The 25,609-nt window shown below is 37.0% G+C and overlaps 1 protein-coding gene across 3 annotated transcripts in view; it reads right to left on the reverse strand.

The window, feature by feature from the left end:
• MECOM (MDS1 and EVI1 complex locus) overlaps positions 1-25,609 on the reverse strand; it is a 581,310-nt gene that overhangs the window by 59,565 nt on the left and 496,136 nt on the right. For all 3 annotated transcript variants that reach the window (XM_030822789.1, XM_030822791.1, XM_030822790.1), the window contains one exon: positions 1,328-1,462. In XM_030822789.1, coding sequence (XP_030678649.1) covers positions 1,328-1,462 — 135 coding nt within the window. Of the gene's footprint in view, positions 1-1,327; positions 1,463-25,609 lie in introns of those variants that run through there.

Raw genomic sequence — 25,609 nt, forward strand, 5'->3', positions numbered from 1 at the left:
TGTAAGGAGTATAACATTAATTCGCTCATAATACCTATGTATTTCTCACATCTACAAATAGTAGGTACTGAAAAAATATTTGTTGTTGATGGTGACAGTAACTCATATGATAGATGGAATATTTTCTGCTCACAATCAATAGCTAATTTAATAATGTTTTCCCTTGTCAATAATTCCTCTTGTTTTCTTATAGCAAGGAGAAAAAACAATTGATTGGTTTATTATTTTTGATATATGTTGAAGATTTTTAAATGATTTCCATTTAAACCTAATTTTACAATTTACTACCTCTTACACCGTTTAGTCAGTAAAAATTATCTGGTAGCTGGTAAGATGCCAAAGAATAATCTCATAATAATGAATGAAATAGAGTCTTAGACCAATTGACAGTAGCTTTATTTAAGTTTTCAATTGTAAACATTTAATTTAAACTATTCTTCTTCTTGATGGTGATTTCATAGTAGATTTGCCAAGCAACCACTTCAATATGGTCTTTGAAACATATTTGATTTAGGAAACCATTGGGTTAAAAGAAATAAATGATTATAACGTAATTAAATTCTAACTCAACAATGTTTATAAAACAAAAATTAACGGGCTGAATTTCTTGTTATTTCAGGTATTGTCATATTATATTATAAGATTCATAACCTAATTTTATTAAGTGTAAAATATGTTTCACAATATTTTCATCATCTTTATTTCACAGTTATTGTTATTAAAGTCAACTTCACTGCATGGTCCTCCATAATGTCACAAAGCAATTTCCAGCAGGGTTATTTTTAAACTTTTTAACATATACCAAAAAAACTATTTTAATTAATCTAAAAGTAAGTGTTCTCATTTATAATTAGGCAAATCAATATAAAATGAATAATTAGATAAGACCACACTGATACTATGCATATACATTTCAAATAAAACCTATATAACATTTCAAGTATATCACTTCCAATTTCTGCATAAATTCACAAGACATTCTTGATTAGCTCAATACCTTTCATGAATGTACCTACTATGATAGCAAAGAAAAACTGAACAGTAGGCAGTAATAATACTCAGTTTTTAAATCATTCAGTCACACCAAGAAAACTGGTGCATTTATGAAGGATACTAGTACAAAGTGAATAGACTACCCAAAGAATGTAAAGAAAGTAGTACTAAATATGACTTTGTTCTGCATTTTACTTATATTTGTGCATTATCTTTCACAATATCAACAAACAGGCCACAAGGGTATACTGCAGCTCACTGTGATTTTTATTCTTCAGGCTCCACTGATACTTTTGTGCTCTCAAGGAAAGACAAGAAAATCTTTACAACATACCTGATCATTTATCTGGCATGCAACGAGGTTGTGCTGATCATAACAGCCAGCGAATCGAATGTACTTGAGCCAGCTTCCAACATCTGGTTGACTGGCATCTATGCAGAACTTCACATTGTAAAATTCATCTAAGATCTGGAGGGAAGAAGATGAGAACAATCAATTGCCATATTGGCCCACTCATTAAAATAATCAGTTGTTTGAAAATATTTCATTGAAATGTATATTCCTTCTTTGGATCCTTAAAAAAAGTCAGATCACAGGCACATTAACAGAGGGGAAATGTGAAGTTACCTTGACAATGACAACATACTGCTTTTTTAAAAAAGGAATAAAGCACTTGCAATTTGTTACAAAAACTGATTAATTGGTTTCAAAAATGCTTATTTTCATATGCATAAATTAGTGCTAATTTTATCCAATGTGATTTTTGCAAAAAATAATACTGAACAGCATATATTAACAAAATATTTCTAAACATTATAGTCAATATTTCATATTTGTATAGTCTCATGTAAGCATATATTTTCACATTTTTGCACTTTAATTTAAAAACTTCCACCTAAATTTTTTTTCATAGCATTTCATCATCATGAAACAATTAAATCACACTCTTAATTGAAGGAGATAATAAGATTTGTCCTATAGGTGCTTCCAACCAAACTAAAGAAAAACAAATTAAAATAATCGATTCAGAAACACTCATGCAAAGTATGGCAAACTCAGGTTTTAGTTAACACATGTCAATGTATGTTTCAGTATTTTGTCTAGTAAGCAAAATAACAAAGCTGGCTCCTTGTTAACAAATAAAAAATATATTTAAATACTGTAACGAACTACCATCATTAGGTATACTTGTATCTTGTTATTTTTCATGAAATTTTACATTTGGCCCATCTAAATGTTAATCATTAGTTAGGACACACTAAACAAAATTGAAGAGGGAAATTTCCATTTTTAAGATCTTGTGTACTTAAACCAAGCTATTCTGATTCACTAACAGCAATAATGTCTTAAACATCAATATTAAAAGCTGTACAGTTGTTGGCCTGATGGTGAATAACTACAAAGGCTGGTAATGTTATGTCAATCAGTTAATACAAACGAGGAAGTTTCCTATCAAAGACTAAGCAATATACCTAGAACAAAAATCATTGAATTAAATAACTCCTACAGATCTCTGCTGTATGCATACCTACATAAAAGTTAAAATTAAACTCTTGAGTACTGAGACCAAAAGCAATTTTGCATAGAATTCAGGCAATCACCCAATTGCAGATTCAAGTCATTAACTCACCATATACTTCAAGAAAAACCCAGTGCTCCGAGGGCTTTAGTCAAGAAGCCCTATGAATAAGCCATTGGCCATGAGAAAATTGAAGGGCAATAAGTGGTCCCAAAATTTAAAAAAGAAAAATCGAACATAAGATAGGGACATTGTTAAACACACACACACACACACACACACACACACAACACACACACACACACAGAAATCAAACTCTTCTTTTTCAAGGACATCTCTTTACGCTAACAACAGAAGTGTACATTTAAATATCCTTTCTATTAAGAGGACAAATTCTAAAAATTTGTTATCAATAAAATTACGAACTTTAAGATGTTTCTTCAACTCTCAGTGCTGAGTAACTCAAGTGGCAACTTGAGATTTCCCCCCATCCCAGATGTTGAGAAGGTACATAAATAATAGCAATGAACATTTTTAAATAGTAAAAAGTTGGAGTTTGTTGCTGAGTTTTGTTGGTTTGTTCAGTCTGTTTGGTTTCTGGTTGATCTTTTGTTGTTTGTTTCCTTGAATGGCAAAAAAAAAAAAAAAAAAAAAAAAAAAAAGGCAGTTCTCCTGACACACCAAAGAAATATTTAATAAAGGACATAGAATAAAGCCAGTGAAATGCAACACTAATTCCATTTCATATTTGCAGAGAGACGTGGAAAACTTGTTAATTTCAAAGTCAAGAAGCATCCATCCCCTTAGCTTTCAAGCATTCCCTTTTACAGAAGCAGGGAGTTAAGTATTACATACACTGCACATAAAAATTGTAGGTGTAATTTTATTCCGTGTTAACATTATTAGCATTGCCACTGTCAACAGCAAAATTAATTTTTAAAAAGGTTCATTTCCAAAGAATGTCTTTTTATATAATCTGTTACATGATTATTCAAAGATTTCACCATCATATTAACATTCTTCCTCTCAATATTCTTGCCCCAAGACAAAAGCTTAGCTTTCTCCAGAAACGTTTGCCCCCAGGGTGAATTATTCACTTTTTATTTGCTAGCAGAACTGCATTTGTCTCCCAAATGTCTTAATCGTGTCGGAAATCTCGAATAAAATAAAGTAACGACACATCTTCAGTCATTTCATATAACACACTCCTGTGTTTTTAAAAGCTGTCAAGCTCCAAAGATAGCTTTAAAAAAAAAAAAAAAAAACCTTTAGGTAGACTTTAGAGAAAGGCCCTTTCAAAAAACCAACAGCAAAAGGAAAAAAAAAAAAAATCCCCAGAATCTAGCCAAAGGGTCCGAATGTGACTTTCTCGCGAAGCAGCACACGATGTTGGACAGCAAAGCTGTTACTTGGCAAGGTGGAACTCGGCCGAGAGCGGCTCCAAAGTCGCGTGGCCAGTGCCAGGAATTCAGATTTTGGCAACCGCACCTTGTGCGTCCCCGAAACCGACGGACAGGGACACACGGAGGGAGGGGAAGGAGGAGAAGAGCGCAAGGAAAAGAGGCCGACAAGCCGGCAGAGAAACCCACCGAAGGCCGGACGACCCACCCCGGAGACGTGTCCAGACCGCACCGTTTCGCAGGAGGAACAAGGAAATCGCCCGGCTTAGCAACGTAGATAAGCAGCAGGGCTCCGCGAGACTGCGGGCGAGGAGGAAAGAAGGCTGGGGGCGGGGGGCGCCCGTAGAAACGGTGCCCCGGCAGGAAACTGTCCGAAGTGACAAACTTTCACATCGCCCAGACTTTTTTTCCTTTTAAAGTGAGGAGTTCTCTTACCTTTAGATTTCTATGGCCTCAACTCAGCAATAATAGGCAATCACAGAAGAATGAAAATAAACAAAATAAAATAATCAGCAGCCCCCAACGCTCCTGCACGAAAATCCTTTCAAACGATCCCGAGCAACATTTCGAGATGTTTAAAAATAATAATAATAATTTTTAAAAAGCCTCGCGTCTCGATTTCCAAATGGGTCTCTGACAACTTTGTCCGTCTCTAGGATCTGCTCTCCAGGACCACGCGTTTCGGATTTATTGTCCGCCAACAGTGTATTTTTAATACAAGAAATGAAGTCTTCTCTCGTCTGGGTGACCCGGGTTTGGTGTGTTTTGGTTTTTTCCCCCTTCCTAAATGAGCTCGGAGCTATTCCTTCTGGTTCACATCACCTCCCTCTTTTCTCACTTTCTCTTGCTCTTATCAGCCCGATGTGTAATGAAAGTTATCTGAAACCCACTAAAACTTCTACTTCTCCTTCCCAGTTCCAATGGGGGAAAACAAGCAGGAGGAGGAGAGTTTGAAAAGGTGGGGGGCCTGGGGAGGCGAGGGGAGCTCTATCCCCCTTTCAGATCCTCCGCAGCGCCTTCGCGGGTCCTGGACCCTCACGGGATCGTCCCCTTTCGCAACTCCAAGCTCAGCCGCCGGGTTTCTATTTCATGAACTGTCTCTTTAAAGAGGATCTGCTCGGCCATCCAGAAAGAACCCGGGGCGAAGGAGAAAGGGAGCTATCTCCCGCCGCCCAGAGTGATCTGATCGGAAGCCAGACGGGCTCCTCTTTTAAATTTTTAAAGTGACAGCAGCCTCCTCCGGCGGGGCAGGTCACAAAAAGGTCGCCAAGACCCAAGTCCTATAGGGACAGACTGATTATGGATGCACCATCCCCCTTAAACATGTAGATTTCTCCGGGTAAACAACCAATGGGGAGATCTCGCCAGGCAGGATTTCTTTCCCCAGGGAAATAGCCTCTGTTTCGATGTCTTGAAAGCACAAGTGTGGTGTGTGTGTGTGTGTGTGTGCGCGCGCAAGTGTGTGTGTGTGTGTGTGTGTGAGAGAGAGAGAGAGAGAGAGAGAGAGATGGGGGATGGGAGGGATGGGGAAGGGTGGAGAAGTGCTTTCAGGGGTGTGAGGGTGTGTGCACCGAGGCAGGAGGGGGCGGGGGTACGGGGGAGAGGTAGTGCTGGAGGGGGCGAGGATAAAGCTTAGGGTATAGGGACCCTAGTTCAGACTAAATATAAATAGTTTAGAAATTCTCAGAAAACAGCAACTTCGAGTGAAAAGTTGATATGTACATTTCCAGTTTTTTGCTAAGCATTAAAAAAAATTTTTTTTAATTGAAATTCATACTCTGATTTATTCCCTTCATTCTTGTAGCTAGGTCAGGGGAAGGGCGTGCAAAATTTTGAAATCATATTTTTCTTTAAAGATATTTTAAAATCTGAAAAATTATTGGCATATAACCCGCCTAAATAGCGTATTATGGGTTTAGAGAGATTGATGACTGTCTGGTGAGTTTTTGCCATTTTCTTTGATACATTAATTAAAACACCTTGAACGCCAAAAAGTGCAATAAGCAATTTGACAACTCAGATTATTTTTGAACGTTTAACATCATAAATGCTGCTTTTAGTAATCGGCACTATCCTATGTTTAATAGCTTTCTAATATACCTTGGGTACATTTAAACCAACACATTGTAGAAAAGACATTGGAAGAAAGAATACAGGGGATACATGGCAAAATAAAAGGGTCTACAGATTTATTCATGGCCAACTTTGTAAGATTTAGTAAATCCCACTGGCTAAATGGAAGTAAACGCGTTTTTATCACAAAACTCCATTCATAAAAACAAACGGACAAAATCCAACTCCCCAGCTCAACAATGGAAAGTTAAGCAAAGTAAGCGAGTCTAGGGACACTTGCGGGGGAGAGGTGGGGCAAGAGGGGCTGGAAAGTGTGCTGACGGTTAAACTTTAGCTGCAAACGGGATAACACAAGTGCCACCCACTTTTTGTTTTCTCCAAGTGCAAATAAACGTGTAAATCCAGTAGAACTATATTTTCCCAAAATATTGATTTAAAAACAAAAATAGTAGCAAAAGGGAGGGATTGGGGGAGAGAAAATGACAAGAGGTGGTGACTAATTCGTTTCGGTGGCCTGTTATCTGTGACATTGAACTGTTATTTCAGATAATAGCCATTGTTTGAGAGAAAGTCAAAGTCGCACAGCAGTGGTAGGTAAGACAGGAAAAATCCTTTGTAAATAACCTAAAACCCGGTTAGATATTCCCATAGAGTTGGGCGCTTGAGAACCTTTAAGAGCTCCGGGTTTGTGGCCATTGATTTCCTGCCCTTGCTCAACTTGCCCATTGTCGGAGCTTTTTTTTTTTTTTTTTTTTTTTTTTTTAATTTAGCCATAAATTGGACCGGCTCGAGCTATGAGCTGTTCTATTTTCTTCCTGTCAGGATGAGGGATTTGTTTTATGATGCACTGTGTATTAAATACAAGTAATCTGGGGAACCGATTGCTTCAGACAGTGCGGCCTGATCAGGGGGTCTGGGAGTTCAGCGCCCCAACCCCTGCCCCAACCCTGCAGCCCCCACATCCTTGCCCTTTACAAAACTGCTTTCAAAACGAGGAAACGTTGGTAGGTAAACAAAAGGTCGTGTGGAATCATTGGCAGGTCCTGGCTAAATTAGGATTTCGTGGAAAGGGCCTCCGAGTTTTTTTCTCCTATATTGGCTTCGGGTTGGGGGAGGCGGAGCGACTTTCAAGGTCTGGATACTTGCAGGTACGGCAGGACGCCGGTAGATGGCATTGCGCTCCGAAATAAAGCGCAGCGCCGGCGGCTCCAGCCACCCAGGTGAAACCGCCTCTGCCCGCCAGGCGCCGGCAACACAGCTCTGCCTTTCGCCTCGCCCGCCGTTCTGCGTCCTCCCGAGTCTCACAACGGGAGGAGGGCACACTGCAGTCCAGGCCTGTAGACATCAGCCTGAGCGAAGGCTATTCCTACGTCTGAGCTTCTCTTCCCCAAATATAACCAAGAGTGAACGCTTACCCTCCGAGACCTTGGAAGATGTACCTAGAAGAATGGAGAATTCATTGCATCATCATTATTATTATATTAATATCATCATTATCGTCATCATCAGTCTTGTTCTCCCCTGAATAAATTGTGAAAAAGACTAAAGGAAATCATCAGAAGGACCTGGGCAAAGGAAGCTAACAAAACACTAAATCTTAATCTGTCTCTGTGTGTGTGTGTGTGTGTGCGTGTGTGTGTGTGTCTGTCTGTCTGTCTTTCTGTCTTTCTGTCTGTCTCTCCCCTCTCTCCCACCCCATCCCACTCCCCTTCTCCTTTGGGTATATAACAATAACTTCATGTAAAGGCAGAGTCATCTCACTTTTTCTTGACGCAACTTAAAGTTTAAAGATAGGGTTCTGAAATCCCACAGTAGTTAGACTGGCCTTGTTTCTCATGAAAGGGGCTTCTTGCTATTTAAATAAGAATTATTTAGAAGATCTGATCCGTCTTCCTCAATAAATGAATGAAACAGGAAAGAAGGTTAGAGGAAAAGGTTTCTGCAAGGGGCTTGCTTCTCCCTCTGTTAGCTTGCTTTCCATCAGAAGGTTTCTAAAACAGTAAATAAATACAAGGATCCAAATACCATCACCAATTCCCTTTATTCCTTGGGATTTCTGGTGAAATCTGTTTACAGTAGTTCCCAGTTACAAATTAATCTGCAAAAGCCGCTGTCTGCTCAGCAGTAATCAGTAACATGCGTGTTCTGCAGTGTTTAGCACTGCCCTTGAAATGGGCTATTAAAAATAATGGTTTTACTATAATCTCAAACCAGCTTTAATTTGCAAACATGTATCAGGACAGATGATCTAAATATTAAGGGGATGGAGTAGGAAAACAAACTATAACAAATGTATAGCTTCGGGGAAAGCAGAATATGGAATGATTCATCAGTGATGTTTAAAAAGAGAACCAGATTTTAAAAACATTTTTCCAGAAAGAATGATTATTTTTTCTTTCTTGTTCTGTTAATTGTTGTTTACCAGGAAAAGGGCATTGGAAAATATGAGGGTTGAGTGTGAGCTGATAGATTTTCTGGGAGTTGTAAAGATCCCCCTTTGGCTGATGGCAGGGCTGGGGTGGGAGAGGTTAATGTGTTTTCTTCCTGGTTTGAAAAGGGCATAAACCCTCCTCAGGCCCCTTCCTTCCTTCCCCAGCTGTGTGGATTGCAGAATCTTTAAAAAGCCCAAAGATTTCCAATAAGGCCACTGGCTCTGCCTTCATTGTGTAACTGTTTATTTAAAATAAGTCAATATATTAGTTAAAGCAGTAAGAAGTTAGTGCTCCAGTATTCAAGTGATTCCCACAAGACTGTAAACTGATGCCTCTTTTAAGCCTTAAACTTCATGGTCGTCCCAGAAGTAAAAGTTCTGCTAATGGAGACCCTATGGGCATGGTACATTCCAGCACATCATTAAAGGAAAGAAAAGCAGTCCAGCCAAAGCCAGATGAAATGACTGCACTGTCCACTTTTAATAGGCTTCCTGTGGACAAACAGCACTGTAACACTCTGCAGAGGACAATATTTAAAAACAAGACAACTTGCTGGCAGTTTTCAATACCGTAAAGTTAATAAACTATGTTCCCATTCACCCTGACATTATGTTTTTAGTTTATAGAGGAAGGCACTTTATAACCTCAGTCTAAGTTCCCTTAATTCTGCAGCTTTGGGTTTCTTGAGGTCGCTAAATATACACTAAACTCCAAGCCTAACATTTTTGTTTTAACACTATTTTTTTGTAGCTTTTCAAGAACGTACATGTGCATTTTTACATTTCTCAAGTGGAGTTTTATTCATGGAGATTCTGTTAAATCCTGTTTCATACAGTTCATGTCAAGAAGCATGAAATAATCTGAGAAATTGACATTTGGCTGAACAATAAGTGCCTGCTAATTAAATTAGCTTCGTGTATAGATATTGATGTGTGTTTAAAAAGAAAATCAATGCTTCCTTTTCCATGTCAGAATAGGATTTTGTAAAATCTTACCTAACCTAACTGACACAAAGATAAGAAATAATGTAAGTATGTCTTTTAGGACTCAAGAGACTTCCCACTGATTCATATATAAATATTTCTCCCAATTTGTCTTTTCTCCTACTCCTCTAAATTCTCTACCACCCACAATTTCTTCTCCCAAATCTTTTTATTTAATAGAGTAAACTTTGTAATGAAGCATGACCTTTAGGCAAGATAAACTAGATCAGAAAGCCATGAAATCTAAGGTGATATTCTGCTTAATTTTAATACTTTCTATTTTTTAATTTAATAATTATTTTGCAAGCTTGGTTCTGTAAGCATGAATGTGAATTCTGTGATGCTTTGATCACACAGATCCAGTGAAACAGTCCAGCACAATACAAATTTACCAACAAAAATGCTGTGACTGTCCATAGCCCCACACACATATCACCACTGCACTGGAGAGAGATTACTGGTGACTCTTGGTGGACTCTGCCTTTTTTTTTTTCATTATTTATTTATTTTTTTTTTTATCTATTGGGGTGTGCTGTTAGAAAAGAGGAAATTAAAGGTAAAAAAAAATGTAAATAAAAAATTTCCCTTGGTCTGGAAATGGGCCCGACTGAAAGCATGTTAATCTCCACCTCAGTAATTTGGTTCTCCAGGAGAAGACAGAAGCCCTGCTGCTGTGCCCTGCACTTCATAAATCACATCTTTATGTGGACAAGGTCAGGGCACCTAACAGCTCAGACATGGGCCTTTGCAGTGGCTCGAGGATTCAGGCATGTTTACTCTCCTATTCGGCTCTCCGAGGAGTAGTCCAGCACGCTTCTAATTACTTTTGATTATTTTCATTTGCCGGGGTCAGTCTGGCTTGCCAGGACTGCTGGAGGGTTGATTTCCTACAAATCTTGATGTCTTTGTAGGACGGCACTGTGTGCGTTCAGAATTAGCACCCCGTTATTGTCCCTACAGCATGGGATCCTTCATAAATAGACATGGTGATAACAAAGGTTTCCCCAGTGAACCATTACCTACTTCCTTTCTTATTAATTAACTATACAAGCATAATCACCTAGCTGATCTTTTTCCAAAATGCCAAAGATTTTAAAAGTTTAATATTTTATAGTATATTTGGCCAGAATGAGAGAGGATTTCTTTTTTGCTTCTATTTTAAAATATATTTAGTAACAACTAGCAGCTCTTTGGAAACTAAGATGAAGTACTTTGCTGAAACAACAGCTCTGGTGAATAAATTATTATACTCAAAGTTTTATTTTTCTAAACTCCAGTTAAGGTTGCCATATTTAAAATATTTTTTGCTGGACTATTTTGATGTGTTCCAGTCCTAAGCTATGATGCTGAGTGGTTAATGCACAGCAACAAATTTATACCAAGTTTAAATGAAAATATTATGATAAAATAAAAATGTTAATAAAATACTGTAAAATTTTGGTAGCAAAATAGAGACAATAGAGAAATATTTCCCAAAAGTAGGGATGTTTAACTCTTTGATGTGTATTCATTACAAGATATATTCAAGAAATAAATGATGAAAAAATAAATACAAAAACTGAGACATTCACAAAATATGCATAACATATCAATCTGGTTGTTCAGACAATTGGTATTTTTATATCACTAGGAAAAGTGTACTATTATCTTTTTATTTTATAAAAGATAACTTTGCTTATGATTATCATTAGTCTCAAAAGGTGAACTCCCTCATTCTTTTTAACTTGAGACTAAATAAGTGAGGTAGTAAGTGCTTTTGGAAAAAACCTCAACTCTATAAGGAATTCATTTTTCATTATTTTATTAATTTTAATTAATTCAATCTTTCAATGTAGTATTTACCACATTATGCAATAACTCCAGGGTCAGATTCTTCCCTCGAGCTTTAGAAACACCATCTAAGAGTGCTTTTAGACTCATAATCTTGTGGGGAAAGTTTGTTGGAAGCTTGATTTTCCTCCTGTCTCCACGCCTAGCTGTGTACCTTTGGGTAAGTCACTTAACTTTTTAGTTGGTTTCCATGAAAGTTTCATAATATCAGACTATTACGAGTGTTGGGAAAATAAATTGGGTAATGTGAGTGTGAACTGCCCTGAGTTCATGGGAACAGGTCAAAATACTATAAGTTTCACAGTATTTGTGTTTGTGTAATGGGTTAGAGTAAACTTCTACATACATGCACAATGAGGAAGATAGTCTGGCCTATACTTCGGGGAACGGCAAAGTGTAAGTATTTTTGTATCCTCTTTCTTCCATTCCAGTGTCAGTTGCCCTAATCCTTACCCTGACCTTAGAAGGGAAGAATTTTAAGAAAAATGTTTTTTTTCTCTCAAGCTGTGCTACCCATGAAGATGTCTTTCTGTCTGGCTTGCAGCTGAGTTTGTTCTGTTCTACCCTGCCAATCAGTAAGAGAGAGTATTCTGAGGCAAAGGTGGAATACCATTGAGTTCCAGAGCCCTAAAAACGAGGGTAGGAACACACACACACATCTTGGACTAGTTTTAGGTCAATATTTGTTACCAAGGCCAGGAAATTTATTCTCTACAATGTCTCCTGGTAGGTAGACTTTAAGTACCAAGAGGGCAGGAATTGGGTCTATCTTTTTTGCCCCTATTGCCCAGAGTCTACCATAATGCATGACATCAAGTATTTAGTAGATGTTTGTTGAAAAAAAAAATGGATCAGGTCCTTCCTTGACTTCCATTCTCACCTAGTTTGAATGCCTAATTTGGATGCCTGTTGCCTCTAGTCTGAATTATTGCAATGATCTCCTACCAGATCCTCTGACCACCATTCACTCTTCCACCATTTTAAAGTCCTTGATGTTAATCCTCTCAACCATCTGCTGTTACTTATTTCCTTGCTCACAGTTTTTCAGTGATTTCCAATTGCCTAACAATTCAGTATAAATTCATTCCATTTTTTTTTTGAGAATTCAATGAGGCAATGTAGGTAAATCACTTAGAATCATGAAGAGGATATGGGATATAGTCAATAGAAAATAGCTATTATTATTGGTATTGCTATTATAATTTTAATTGCTATCATTCTTAATGCTCAGCCTATAATTTATTTTGCCTTGGTTATCTTAGATAAAATCTTATCTATACTTCTAAACCAACCATTTTTTATGCCCGCCGATTTTTACCACCCAGGCTTGACCTTTTCATCCTTCAACCCAAATTATCTGTGCATCTCTCCTGGTTTATAGCCAGTTCTTCCTTACTTACAGGTAAGGTGTGTCCTTAATGCTCTTGTCCTCCTAAGGACCATTGTAAGATTTTTAAGGACGGAATCAAGTTTTGTTCCTACTGACATCTTCAATAGCAGCTTTCCATCATAAACTAAACTGTCTTTGAGACTCTTTGTAAGAATAAATTAATTATGGCTAAATGTATGGGGAATTACTTTATTTACATCCAAGCAAACTTGGTTATTTAACACTATTCCCTCTTAGGAATCAGTTGATGCATAGATGATTCTTTTTCAGGGATTTAGAAAGGAATTCCTACCACTGCTGCCTCTCCAGATAGCACAATATTGCCATACTCGCCTTACCCGATGTTTCCATTTCTTTACCATCTCTCTCCTTTCTCTGGGCACAAATCCTGGACGGTATCTTGGATTCCTCTCCTTCATTTGTCCCCAGTATATAGTCATTGGTTCAGTTGGTCTGTTAAATTGTTTCTACAGGGTGCTCATTTTCCCACTGGCACTGGTCTAGTGAAGGCTATTGCCCTTTTAGGCCTGAGTTTTTGTGGCATTTTTACACCAAACATTAGTCTTCCTAAAATAACAAAGTTATAACAATGCTTTGCTTTACCTAAACACAAAAGGTAAAAAGCAAAAACCAAAAGAAAAACCGCACTAAGAAAAACTCCAATGGATACCGATTTGCTAGAAAATAAAGCCCCTAATTCAAAATGCAATCTCCTCTTCTACAATTTGACGTCAAATTTATTTTCTTTCTAGGCCCACTTCCTGCTTGTTTCTTCTACACAAATCTTTAGCACTGGTTAACAGCTGTAAATATGAATAGAAGCTCTCAGCCCTTCAACTGCGCTGATGTAGGAGGTCCTTCACTTCTCTTACCTCTGATATTGACGGCATTCAGGAGATGAAACAATAGATCAAGTAGGTAAAGTGATCGTTCCATTCATCAAGCTCCTGCAAAGCCTTCCAGGCCCTCTTTCTTGAAATTTTTAAGTGTAATATTAAAACCATTCACTGATTAGTCATTATTCTTAAAATCTTTTGGGATATTTCTGTGATCAGCCAATTTACCTGTATACGGTTTGATGGCAGGAAACATCCTTCATGCCAGCATTTTCTAATTGGTTATTAGAAAAGTTATTATCAGATACTCCCTGGAAATTGGCTCTGAGGTCAACTCAGAGCTAACTACACCCAATGGATAAAGATAGCTCCTTCTTGGAGCTTCACAATGAGCACCAATGTGCTAAATACACTTAAGCCTAAAACTCTAAAAGTCTAGGAAGTCCTTTAGTAAAGAGACCTATTTGACTTATTCGACCAGGCATCATCATAGGTAATTAAACTTATATAAAAGCCTCTCTCTTCTTCCACTGGAACACCTAAGGAAAGCAATTTTGTAAATAAAGTTTTATATTACTTTGTTTGAGAAAAGCATAAATATCCCCCATACATATATTTTTCTATCAACTGACTGTTCTCAACTGTTGATAAAAAAAAGTCCCTACAAAACAGTCATAAATAAATAAAGACAAAATGAAACTTCCACATTTTATTCAACTTGAAAGCATTTGGAAAGTCTATAAAGCTCACAAAGAAAGTAGGTTATCAGTAAACTCTAGCCAATTGAACCTTTGCCTGTAAACAATTGTATTTGAGTACATGGCCTGAGAACCTTCCAAAGGAATATATATAATCTCATTTCAAGATCAACTCACTTCTTCCTATCCTCCCCCATTAAAAGTCCTTCCAAAGCAGAGATTTTTACCATGGGCATATTCACATGCAATGTTTTATATTATTTAGACTTTTCTTAATAAGATTTGGCATTACCTAGATATGCATTTCCCTAGGAGAAAGAAAAGCAGCAGTGCAATCTCTGTCTAAGGATGCCTGAATTAAACCTTTAAGAATTCACCTTTTTTCCAGTTTTTGATATTAGATTCATGTGTTATGCCTGCCCATGACTGTCTAACCACTAAACTAACTGGACATTAAATCAGATGGCATACAAAATTACAGGAATTTGATCTTTAGATAAACCACAAACCTTGATGAACTAATGTTGTTCCAGATGAATTAACTCATCATCCTGAGAAAGAGAACGTTTCATAGGAGCGACCACACAGTCTTCTCTGCAAAGAGCACTAATGGCTGTGATTAATTTGTGTTCTATTGAATGTGCTTGCTTCTATTGAAAGTACACCTAAAGAGGTGTACACTAAAGGAAGGAAGAAGGCTTAGTCAGGCAATTCTGGCCTCAGAATAATTGCCCCACTCTGAATCTCTGATGGTGGATGCTGCATATTACTTATACTTGGTTATGATGTCTGTTATAGAGTTAAGAAACAATGAATGTGTTGTTATTATCAATGATTTTATGAAACATTTATCCTTTCTCTACATTGGAAATCCTAAAATTTCATTTCACTATTTCAATGACTGTAGCCAAACACTTAAAAAATAAAGTAACAACACTACAAAGCCAGAAAAGTATGTTTAGTTTATAATCCATTTAGTGAGTGTCACATCTTATGATGCATATCAAATGGTAAAATGTCAAAATATTCCAATAGCAATTAAAGTACCAATACAATCTCTATATCATTGTGAAAATATGGACATTGATTTCAGCTGTAGCTTTGAAAATATCTTTCTGTAAATTTTGTTGAGTCAATTCTTCAATTTCAAATAAAATCTTAATATAGCCTGTCTATAGACTCCAGAATTAAGTACTGGTCAACTTCCAAGAAGCAGATTCTCAAAGGTATTTGTGTTTTGTATGTAGTTCTCGGCTGGAAAACAAATCCAAGTTTGCTAACACAGTGCCCTACAACTAGAAGGGGGGATGCCAGAAGGGACATGAATGGAAATACTTAAAGAGGAAAGAAAAATATGCACCCTGATTCACACATAATTTCTCTCCACATATAATCTGGACTGCCAATTTATAAATAAACCATAGAGCTGGATCATGATGTGGAGAACATTGAAATTATGAGCCTAGGAAGGTGATTGAAATGACTACAGGTTTAACATTTTAAACTCCTACTTTTGTCTAGTATTACATTGTGCCTTATAGAATTTTATATTCCTCCTCCCCACATCCATTCTACAAGAACTGGCGAAGTTCAAAAGTTCTCAAAAAAAAAAAATGTGTTGATTAATTAAATTTAAATGACTCACTAAGTGCTTTAGCTATGTAACTTTTAAAAAATGTGGTGGTGGTTGTCGTCCCTGGAGAAATTACCATAAAACTGTTTATCATTGTCCGTAAATAATCTCCTTGGTAATCAGTGTTGGAAGATTTCAAGAAGGTCATTATAAAAGTATTTACAAAATATATTTTGCTGAATTTTAATCTTGGAAAACACAGTGAAGTCACAACATATACACGTTCAACTTACTAATATTCAACTATTACACAGAGGGAAACGGAAGGGAGGGAGTATGGATGAGAGAGAAAGAGGGAGGGAGAATGAATGAGCCTTTACCCAGGAAAAAGCATGAGACAGAAACACGAATCATCTGTTTCCTCAAAAGGAATCAGTGTTCAAATGCCTTTTGTACTATGAGTATCGTGTTCCATCAAGTGTGACTCTCAGGTTTAAAGATACGTATTTTTCACACCATGCATCCTCTGAATGCAAATATACCACTTCCTCTGGTGCTCAGCCAAAGCCATGGTGATCCATTCCAACACTGGATGGTTCAAGAACCGAACAGAGAAAAATTTTGATTATACTTGATTTTCAATTACCTGTTCACTGTAGAACCTAAGCTCTCAGTAAGATGTAAATTCACTGAATTTGGTTTCATTTATGAAAAATATTCCATTGCAATGACAAGATAAATAATTGAGACAATTAGTGTGTTTTTATGCGTAGAGGGGTGCAAACCAGCACTTCTCTAATTATTTTTTGTGTGTGGTCCAGGTGGTAACCGAGGTTCATGGCTCTCATAACTCAACTCTCGAATCACCCGTACCTAGGAAGAAGTGCCAGTCATCTGTTTTCACAAACTTCCTGCCTCCCATGGCCTTTCACAGGGAGGGTGATGGGCTGAACATGGTAAGCTGCCATAATGAGGTAGGAAGTTTTCTTCCTAGGGCCCAGTAAACTACAAGCTTCCTCTCAGCAAAAAGGAAAACACTTGGCCTCATGAGCAATCAGTTTCATCCACAGTTTCCTGCTAGACCATAGCCTTCTGATGTTAGACCCTCGATGGAGTCTGCTTCCAGTTATGTCATAGTGAGAGAGTTGCTTCAACTTCTTCAGCCTCTCTTTTAGTATCTCTAAAATTGTGGGCCAGGCATGCTCACGCCTGTAATCATTCCAGGACTCTGGGACGCCGAGGTGGGCAGATCATCAGGTCAGGAGTTTGAGGCCAGCCTGACCAACATAGTGAAACCCTGTCTCTACTAAAAATACAAAAAATTAGCTGGGCATGGTGGCGGGCACCTGTAATCCCAGCTACTTGGGAGGCTGAGGCAGGAGAATTGCTTGAACCCGGGAGGCAGAGGTTGAGGTGAGCCAAGATCATGCCACTGCATCCAGCCCGGGCAACAGTGCGAGATTCCGTCTCAAAAAAATAAAATAAAATCACAATAATGGGACTTCTAAGAAGTTATTAGGGTTAAACAATTGAGGTGAAGTATATAAAGCACTTAGTGTAATATCTGGTAAATAGAGACTCATAAAGAAGTACAGTACTTGGAGAAAGCATAAATCCAAATAAAAATTTTAAAAAAGAAGTTAGGATACTGACTAACAACACAGACTCTGCAGTGGGGCAGCCTGGATTCAAATCACAGCTTCGCTATGTGCTTGTGGTGTGACATATGTAACGTTACTTATCAGCTTGGTTTCCTCCTTTGTAAAATGAGTATAATGATAAAAAGTATCTCATAGTGCTATTGAGAGGATTAAATGAGGTAATCCAAGCACAGCACTTAACTTAGTGTCTAGCACATACTAAGCACCTAATAAGCATGAGCTATTATTAAATGGAGTTCTAACTCAATAAAATCGTTGGTACTTCCTATGCAAATGCCCTCTGTGGTTTTTTTGTTGGTGGTGGATTTTTATATAGCCATCTTTATGTCAAAAGAGAAACAAATATTTTGTCCCTTTAATTTATTTTCTGGTCACTCAGGCAGCAATTTGCTTCTGAGAAACAGAGATGGAAACATACAGAGCCAGAGAAGAATAACCAAAATAAGTGATAGGAATACAAATTTATAATGGTGTCTAAACACTAAGCCAGGAATTGCAATCCGAATGGGGAAAAACATTTTCTAAGAAAGGATTTTTTTGGAGACAGATAAAAAAAATGAAGAAAAATAAGAATCTTCAAAATTACACTAGAAATGATATGTGTTTTTTAAAATAAACCTTGAACAGAAATTACCTGTGAACTACATTTTCCTCAATATTTGAAGTAAGCTAAATAAATAAGATCTAGTACTTGATAGCACAACAGAGTGACTACAGGGTGTACCTTTTAGTTATTTTAAAATGTACAATAATATATTGTATAATAATATATTAGTTATTTTAAATATATATTATATATTTAACAATATATTAGTTATTTTAAAATGTACAATATATTATTGTACATTTTAAAATAATGTACAATATATTATTGTACAATATATTATTATAAATTTTAAAATAACTAAAATACTGTACATTTTAAAATAACTAAAAGAGTATAACTGAATTGTTTGTAAAACAAAGAAAAGTTGAATGCTTGAAGTTATTGATACCCTCATTTAACCTGATGATATTATTATGCATTGTATGCCTGGATCAAAATATCTCATGTACCCCATAAATACATACACCTGCTATGTACCCTACCCACAAAAATTAAAAATTAAAAATGTTTTAAAAATATACATTTCTTCAGAACGTGGTAAAAAGAAGATTAAACATTCACAGAAAAGGAAGGACAATATACAGGATAAGACATTAGTGTGAATCCAGAGGACCTCAGTAGACGCTGTTCAACTCTGGGTGCAAAAATTGGTTCTGCTGGCTGGGAGTTTATGTTGCAATAGCAGGACAATGAGTTCAACACGTAAACCAACTTAGTTCAATTTGCCCCACAAGTATTTATGAGGAATCTTCTATATCCTGGCACATCATTTGACATTTAGTGTACATTGATGATTAAGTCATGGTCACCACCTTTAAGGAGCTTTAAAATCCAATGAAAAAAATCTATTGGGTTGGCCATTGGTTACATACCACACCCTATAGTTAGTCATAAGGGAACGGAACCGTGCATGGATCCTGGTGAATCATTGCCACTACTGGGAAGACCAACCCTAATATAAGTGCTGGCAATGGCCACTGAGCCTCAGCATCCTTATATACAGCAAAAGAGGCACAGTCTTATTTTTATGTTCTTACCTTGACATTGCCATCAAAAGGGGTCTGACATGGATATTTACAAATTCCCTGAGCCAACAGTTCAGAATTTAGAGGATATGGATAGACCTAAAAGAAGACACAAGACTTATTTTTTTTCCTGATTAAAAAAAATACTGGTCACAGATTAAAGACAAGCCATTCACTCATTTATCCTCTCCATGTTCCAGGTACCATGTTGATGGTAAAGAGAGAAGAGAAATATAATGAATACCCATCTGTGATGGTTTTAAAATATATTTAGAAATTTTAAATTTTCTCTCCGCTTCTTCAAAAAGTGGTCTAATTCTCCTCATGTTGAATATAAGCTGGGCTTAGTGACTCACTTCCAATAAACAGAATGAGGAGAAAGGGATGCTACATGAGTTTTGAGGCTTGGTTATTAAAAAAGAAGAGCCTCTCTCTCTCTCTCTCTCTCTCTCTCCCTGTCATTCATGTTCTGTGGATATGATGCAGCCTATAGAAAGGCCTATGCAGGGAACAATTAGGATGTGCCAGCTACGTGAAAGAGTGGCCTTGGAAAACAAATTATCCAGCCTCAGTCCCATCTTTAGATGACTGCAGCTGCCATTTTCCCTGCGACCTGATGAGACCCTGGACCACAACTGCCCAGCTAGCTGAGCCACCCCTGAATTCCTAAACCATAGAAACTGAGAACACGCCAAGTCAATCCTAAGCCAAAAGAACAAAGCTGGAGGCATCACGCTACCTGACTTCAAACTATACTACAAGGCTACATTAACCAAAACAGCATGGTACTGGTACCACAACAGAGACATAGATCAATGGAACAGAACAGAGCCCTCAGAAATGATGCCACATATCTACAACTATCTGATCTTTGACAAACCTGGCAAAAACAAGAAATGGGGAAAGGATTCCCTATTTAATAAATGGTGCTGGGAAAACTGGCTAGCCATATGTAGAAAACTGAAACTGGATCCCTTCCTTACACCTTATACAAAAATTAATTCAAGATGGATTAAAGACTTAAATGTTAGACCTAAAACCATTAAAATCCTACAAGAAAACCTAGGCAATATCATTCAGGACATAGGCATGGGCAAGGACTTCATGTCTAAAACACCAAAAGCAATGGCAACAAAAGCCAAAATTGACAAATGGGATCTAATTAAACTAAAGAGCTTCTGCACAGCAAAAGAAACTACCATCAGAGTGAACAGGCAACCTACAGAATGGGAGAAAATTTTTGCAACCTACTCATCTGACAGAGGGCTAATATCCAGAATCTACAATGAACCCAAACAAATTTACAAGAAAAAAACAAACAACCCCATCAAAAAGTGGGCAAAGGACATGAACAGACACTTCTCAAAAGAAGACATTTATGCAGCCAAAAAACACATGAAGAAATGCTCATCATCACTGGCCATCAGAGAAATGCAAATCAAAACCACAGTGAGATACCATCTCACACCAGTTAGAATGGCCATCATTAAAAAAACAGGAAACAACAGGTGCTGGAGAGGATGTGGAGAAATAGGAACACTTTTACACTGTTGGTGGGACTGTAAACTAGTTCAACCATTGTGGAAGTCAGTGTGGCGATTCCTCAGGGATCTAGAACTAGAAATACCATTTGACCCAGCCATCCCATTACTGGGTATATACCCAAAGGACTATAAATCATGCTGCTATAAAGACACATGCACACGTATGTTTATTGCGGCACTATTCACAATAGCAAAGAGTTGGAACCAACCCAAATGTCCAACAACGATAGACTGGATTAAGAAAATGTGGCACATATACACCATGGAATACTATGCAGCCATAAAAAATGATGAGTTCATGTCCTTTGTAGGGACATGGATGAAAATGGAAAACCTCATTCTCAGTAAACTATCGCAAGGACAAAAAACCAAACACTGCATGTTCTCACTCATAGGTGGGAATTGAACAATGAGAACACATGGACACAGGAAGGGGAACATCACACTCCAGGGACTGTTGTGGGGTTGGGGGAGCGGGGAGGGACAGCATTAGGAGATATACCTAACGCTAAATGACAAGTTAATGGGTGCAGGAAATCAACGTGGCACATGGATACATATGTAACAAACCTGCACATTTACCTAAAACCTAAAGTATAATAAAAAAAAAAAAAAAAGAGACTGAGAACGCTGAAGTTTACTGTTGTTTTCAACCATTAAGTTTTGGGATAATTTGTGGTGCAGCAATAGATACCAAGCACACCAGCCACAGCTCTTTGGTGGACACGAAGAATTCAGTTACCTGATGTCCTCAGACCATCAGAGAACAGCTCTGGGATATTTCCCTAGCCCCACACCACTCTCTCTGATTCCTTGGCTCTTGACTCACAGGTTGAAAATTACCAAACCAAATATGCTGCAGGATAAGGTTTAGAAGGCAGAGGGAACAAAAAATTAATATTAAACCATTGTCCCTGCTGTTAAGTCCCATGCAATCTATTTAGAGAGACAAGACTAAGCTATTTGAAAGAATGGCAAATAGTACAAGACTGTATGTCATTAAGTACTAAATTATGTCATTCGAATGATAAGTGCTGCAGAGATTCAAACAGAAGGGAGATGGATAAAGGATGGCATGGTAGGGGAAGCTTCATGAAAGAGGTGAGACCTGCTGTTATTCAAAAGACAGGCAAAAGTGGAAAATAATATTACTGGGAGCTTAGGAGAAACATATTTTCAATGTTCATTTAACTGCTTTGCAAAAAACCCAGCATACTATTGTTCATTAGGTGTGTAAAGTCATCCTCACATGTTTTAAAAATATAGATTGTAGTAGGTGAGGTATGTTTAACTTCATGTGTGTGTTCCAAAAAAATAGATTAATTTTCCGATGGATTCCAATATACCAGACAGTTTCATACTCAGTGCTGGGTGAATCTGTCAGAATAAATTAAAGGAAAATTTAGAAATAATTTTTCTGGTAAAATATGAAAGCAGTAAGAGTAATTCTTTTTTTAATATAATAATGACTAACACACTAAAGGTTCATATCCAGGCATAATGTTTTGTAGGCAAACTAGAAATATTTTATTTCAGATAATGGGTCTTCCTATTTTGTTTAACAACCAAGGATTTTATATCTACATTATATTCAACTCATTTGCAATAACGATAATAACAATAACAAAAAGCACAAAACACTTTTAAATCATAAGCATAATGCCTAAATATATACTATTCAGTGCAGTTTTCTGTGCTGTTGTTACTTAAAAATAGGCCCCTGGACTTAACTTCTTTGTATGTAATTTGGCTAAGATAGGATATGTAGGCAAAAGATATCCATTCATTTTTTTTTTCTTTTAAAGCAAGTGTACTTAAATATTTTATTTCTAACATTAGTCAGTCTTGTTAATTTCACTCATGTATTCCTTCTTTCAGAAACAAATCAGACATAATCCTTGCCAAATTCTCATCTTTGAAAACTCCAATGGCAACAATGTGGCAAGTGTATTAGGGTAGGGGCAGGGCAAGTGTATCCTGGGTGACCAATTAGCAAGTCATTGAAGTAATAGAAGTAATAGACACTGGCAAGATGATAAAAAAATAGTAATTATAATACAATCTTTATTAAGTGCCTATTCTATGTAGAAAGCTTAGTATACATCATTTCATATAACAACTCACTGACTATAAGGTGATTATTATCCTTGTTTTACAGATGACAAAACTGAACTCAATAAGATTGAGTAAAGAAGTAGCCCAAAGTCACCCAACTGGTAGGTATTCAAAATGGGATTCAAACTGTGATCGATCTGCCTGTATATTCTGCCATGTTCTTTTCCAAGGCTACACTATTTCAGACATAATGACCTGAGAGACTGGTCTATTAAGATGCCAAAGATATCATGTCCTTGGTAGTTGGGAGTTGGCATTTAGGGTCACTCTGAGCCAACCACTGACTGACAGGGACTCTTAGGACCCCTAACCTCAGTTTAATAATAAACATTAGATTAATAAAAGAAGCACCACTAGGGGGTATTTTCAAGACCAAAATATACTCCGGGGACATCAGGCAATCTATGCTGTGTACTAGTAATTAAATGGAGGCCAGCGAAACAACATGATTTTGCCAAGGCTCAACCTTAATCAAAGTAAGAACAAATTTGAACCAATGTTTGGTTTGTGACATCATGCTGTTTTTTCAATTAGCTTTTCATTGATTAAATATATTTAAATTATAGTTGATATGGTTTGGCTCTGTGTCCCCACCTAAATCTCATCTTGTAGTTCCCATAATTCTCACATGTTGTGGGAGGGACCCTGTGGGAGATGACTGAATTATGGGGGTGGGTCTGTCCTGCACCATCCTCATGATAGTGAATGAGTTTCACGAGATCTGATAGTTTTAAAAACAGGAGTTTCCCTGCACAAGCTGTCTCTCTGCCTGCTGCCATCCACATAAGATGTGACTTGCTCCTCCTTGCCTTCCACCATGTTGTGAGGCCTCCCTAGCCATGTGGAACAGTAAATCCAATAAACCTCTTTCTTTTGTAAATTGCCCAGTCTTGGGTATATCTTTATCAGCAGCATGAAAACCGAATAATACAATAGTCCTTTAGGAAAAGATAAACGCAAAAAGGAATTCAGTACTTAATACAGGGAGAGAGGCACTTCTTGGAAGTAAAATTTTAATCTACTAAGGTTCTCAAAAGTGACCCTAAAAAAAACATCTATCCTCATCTTACATTTTTCACTTAGATTTCCCTAAAAACACAAAGGTAAAAATAAAAGAAGGCAAAATAATTAATTTTTTGTCCCCAGCTATGAATCTATGTCATAAAATGTATGCTAATAAAAACAATTATATTTGATTTTTAACATTATGTCATTAAACCATAATTATGTCTCATAGCTCAGGGAAGGTCATTTGGGGTTGTTAGTGGTGGTTTCCTCCTAAATCTAGCATATCTGTCCTTGCCATTTGCTTCCTTATCTGATTATTTACACTATTTTAAACTTCCTTGTACTTTTATCATCAAAAAGCACTTGTGGTCTGCATCCTGGGTGGATGACACTGACCTCATGTCATATTCCTTGTCTGAGCTACATTCCTAGTGAAGTTCCCTGACAAAAGTTTTGTCTACATAGTAGTCAACATAGGTTTTCACAGGCAAAAAATTGGTTTATGAAAGTGAGTCTTAAGGTGGGAATTGGTTCCTCTGTTTCGGTACATCTTTTGAAAACGCTTAGTGAAAGTTCTTAAAAGACTTTGGTGAAGACACATATAGATACATGTCATCGGAAAGATCTAAGATTTCACCTCTTAAAACTGTTAATAGAAGTAAACTGTTTACTGCACCATTTGACAAACATTTCCAAACAGTAACTAAGCTTAAGTTGAGCATTCATTCTAGTAAAAATTAGCATGAAAATGCACTAAGAAAATGAAGTTGTAAAATTGATTGATTTCAGTGACAAAAGGAGATGCAATATAACCAAACGTCGCAATTGTACCGGATGGTCAAGCCATCTATAGCATACCAGAAGTGTGTAATTAGTCTATGTTTTTCATCACTAGGAAAAAAGTATGTGGTTTTAGAGATCATGTTTAAAGCACCTACAGAACCCAACGTTGTCATGCTAAATACAAGAGATCTAAAGATCTGCTGTTACACATCTATTACATTTAGTGAGCTGTCCCCCTGGCTTTTTTGAAGTGCTGTATACACGATCTTGCAAGGCAAAACACTTTATGTACCATACGAAATTTGAGGCATAATGTTAAACGTTCACAAGATAAGCTAACAAAACTGTATGCTAGTGACTTTTTTATTTCCTTGTTTTATGTCCTTTAAGTACTTTAAGGAAAGATAAACAAGAAGGTAGAAGAATAAAATGTGGCTCTTCCTTCTACGTTTTTCACTCTCTTTCCTAAATTAAATTATAACTGCTGATTTGCACCCAAGGAAAGAATCATGTTAAAATATGCTGGGTTATTTTTTTAAAAAATGTTTAGATAGCAGCTTTCAAAACAAAGCTAAGTAAAATGTGTTTTGAGATGGAAAACATTTGGTCTTTTTTGCAGCTTTCAACAGCTTAAGTGAAGGGATTTTTAATGTTCCCAAACAGCTGGGTCATACTATGTCTATCATGAATTCCACTCTTCACTGAAGGATCCCATCTCCCTAACTGCAGGGAGAAATTCTCTTTTTAATTCCTGTTCCTTCACTTGTTCATCTTAATAACTTCCCATTAGTATCACAGGTTTTTCATAGGTAACGCTTGCAGCAGTGGTTGCTGACATAATTTATTCTTGAATGAAACATAAAACTTTTCTTCAAAAAATGCCAATGGCTTTCTATTTATTGTGTGTTGGCTGTAGAAAACAACAGGTTAATGTACACTGGAACAATAATAATAACAGTATGGTAGGGAAGGGGGGAGTGCAGTGCTTATTTTCAGGACTCTAGCCTTCTCAAAGGTGCTACTTACTGAACATTCCAGGGCACATTATCTGAATTGTCTAAATTTTTATCACTCTTTTAACATCACTCTGAACAAATACACAAGAGTTTTTCAAAACAAATTAATATTTTAAAATTAT

Source organism: Nomascus leucogenys, chromosome 11 (assembly GCF_006542625.1).
Source record: "Nomascus leucogenys isolate Asia chromosome 11, Asia_NLE_v1, whole genome shotgun sequence".
Classification (NCBI taxonomy): Eukaryota; Metazoa; Chordata; class Mammalia; order Primates; family Hylobatidae; genus Nomascus; species Nomascus leucogenys.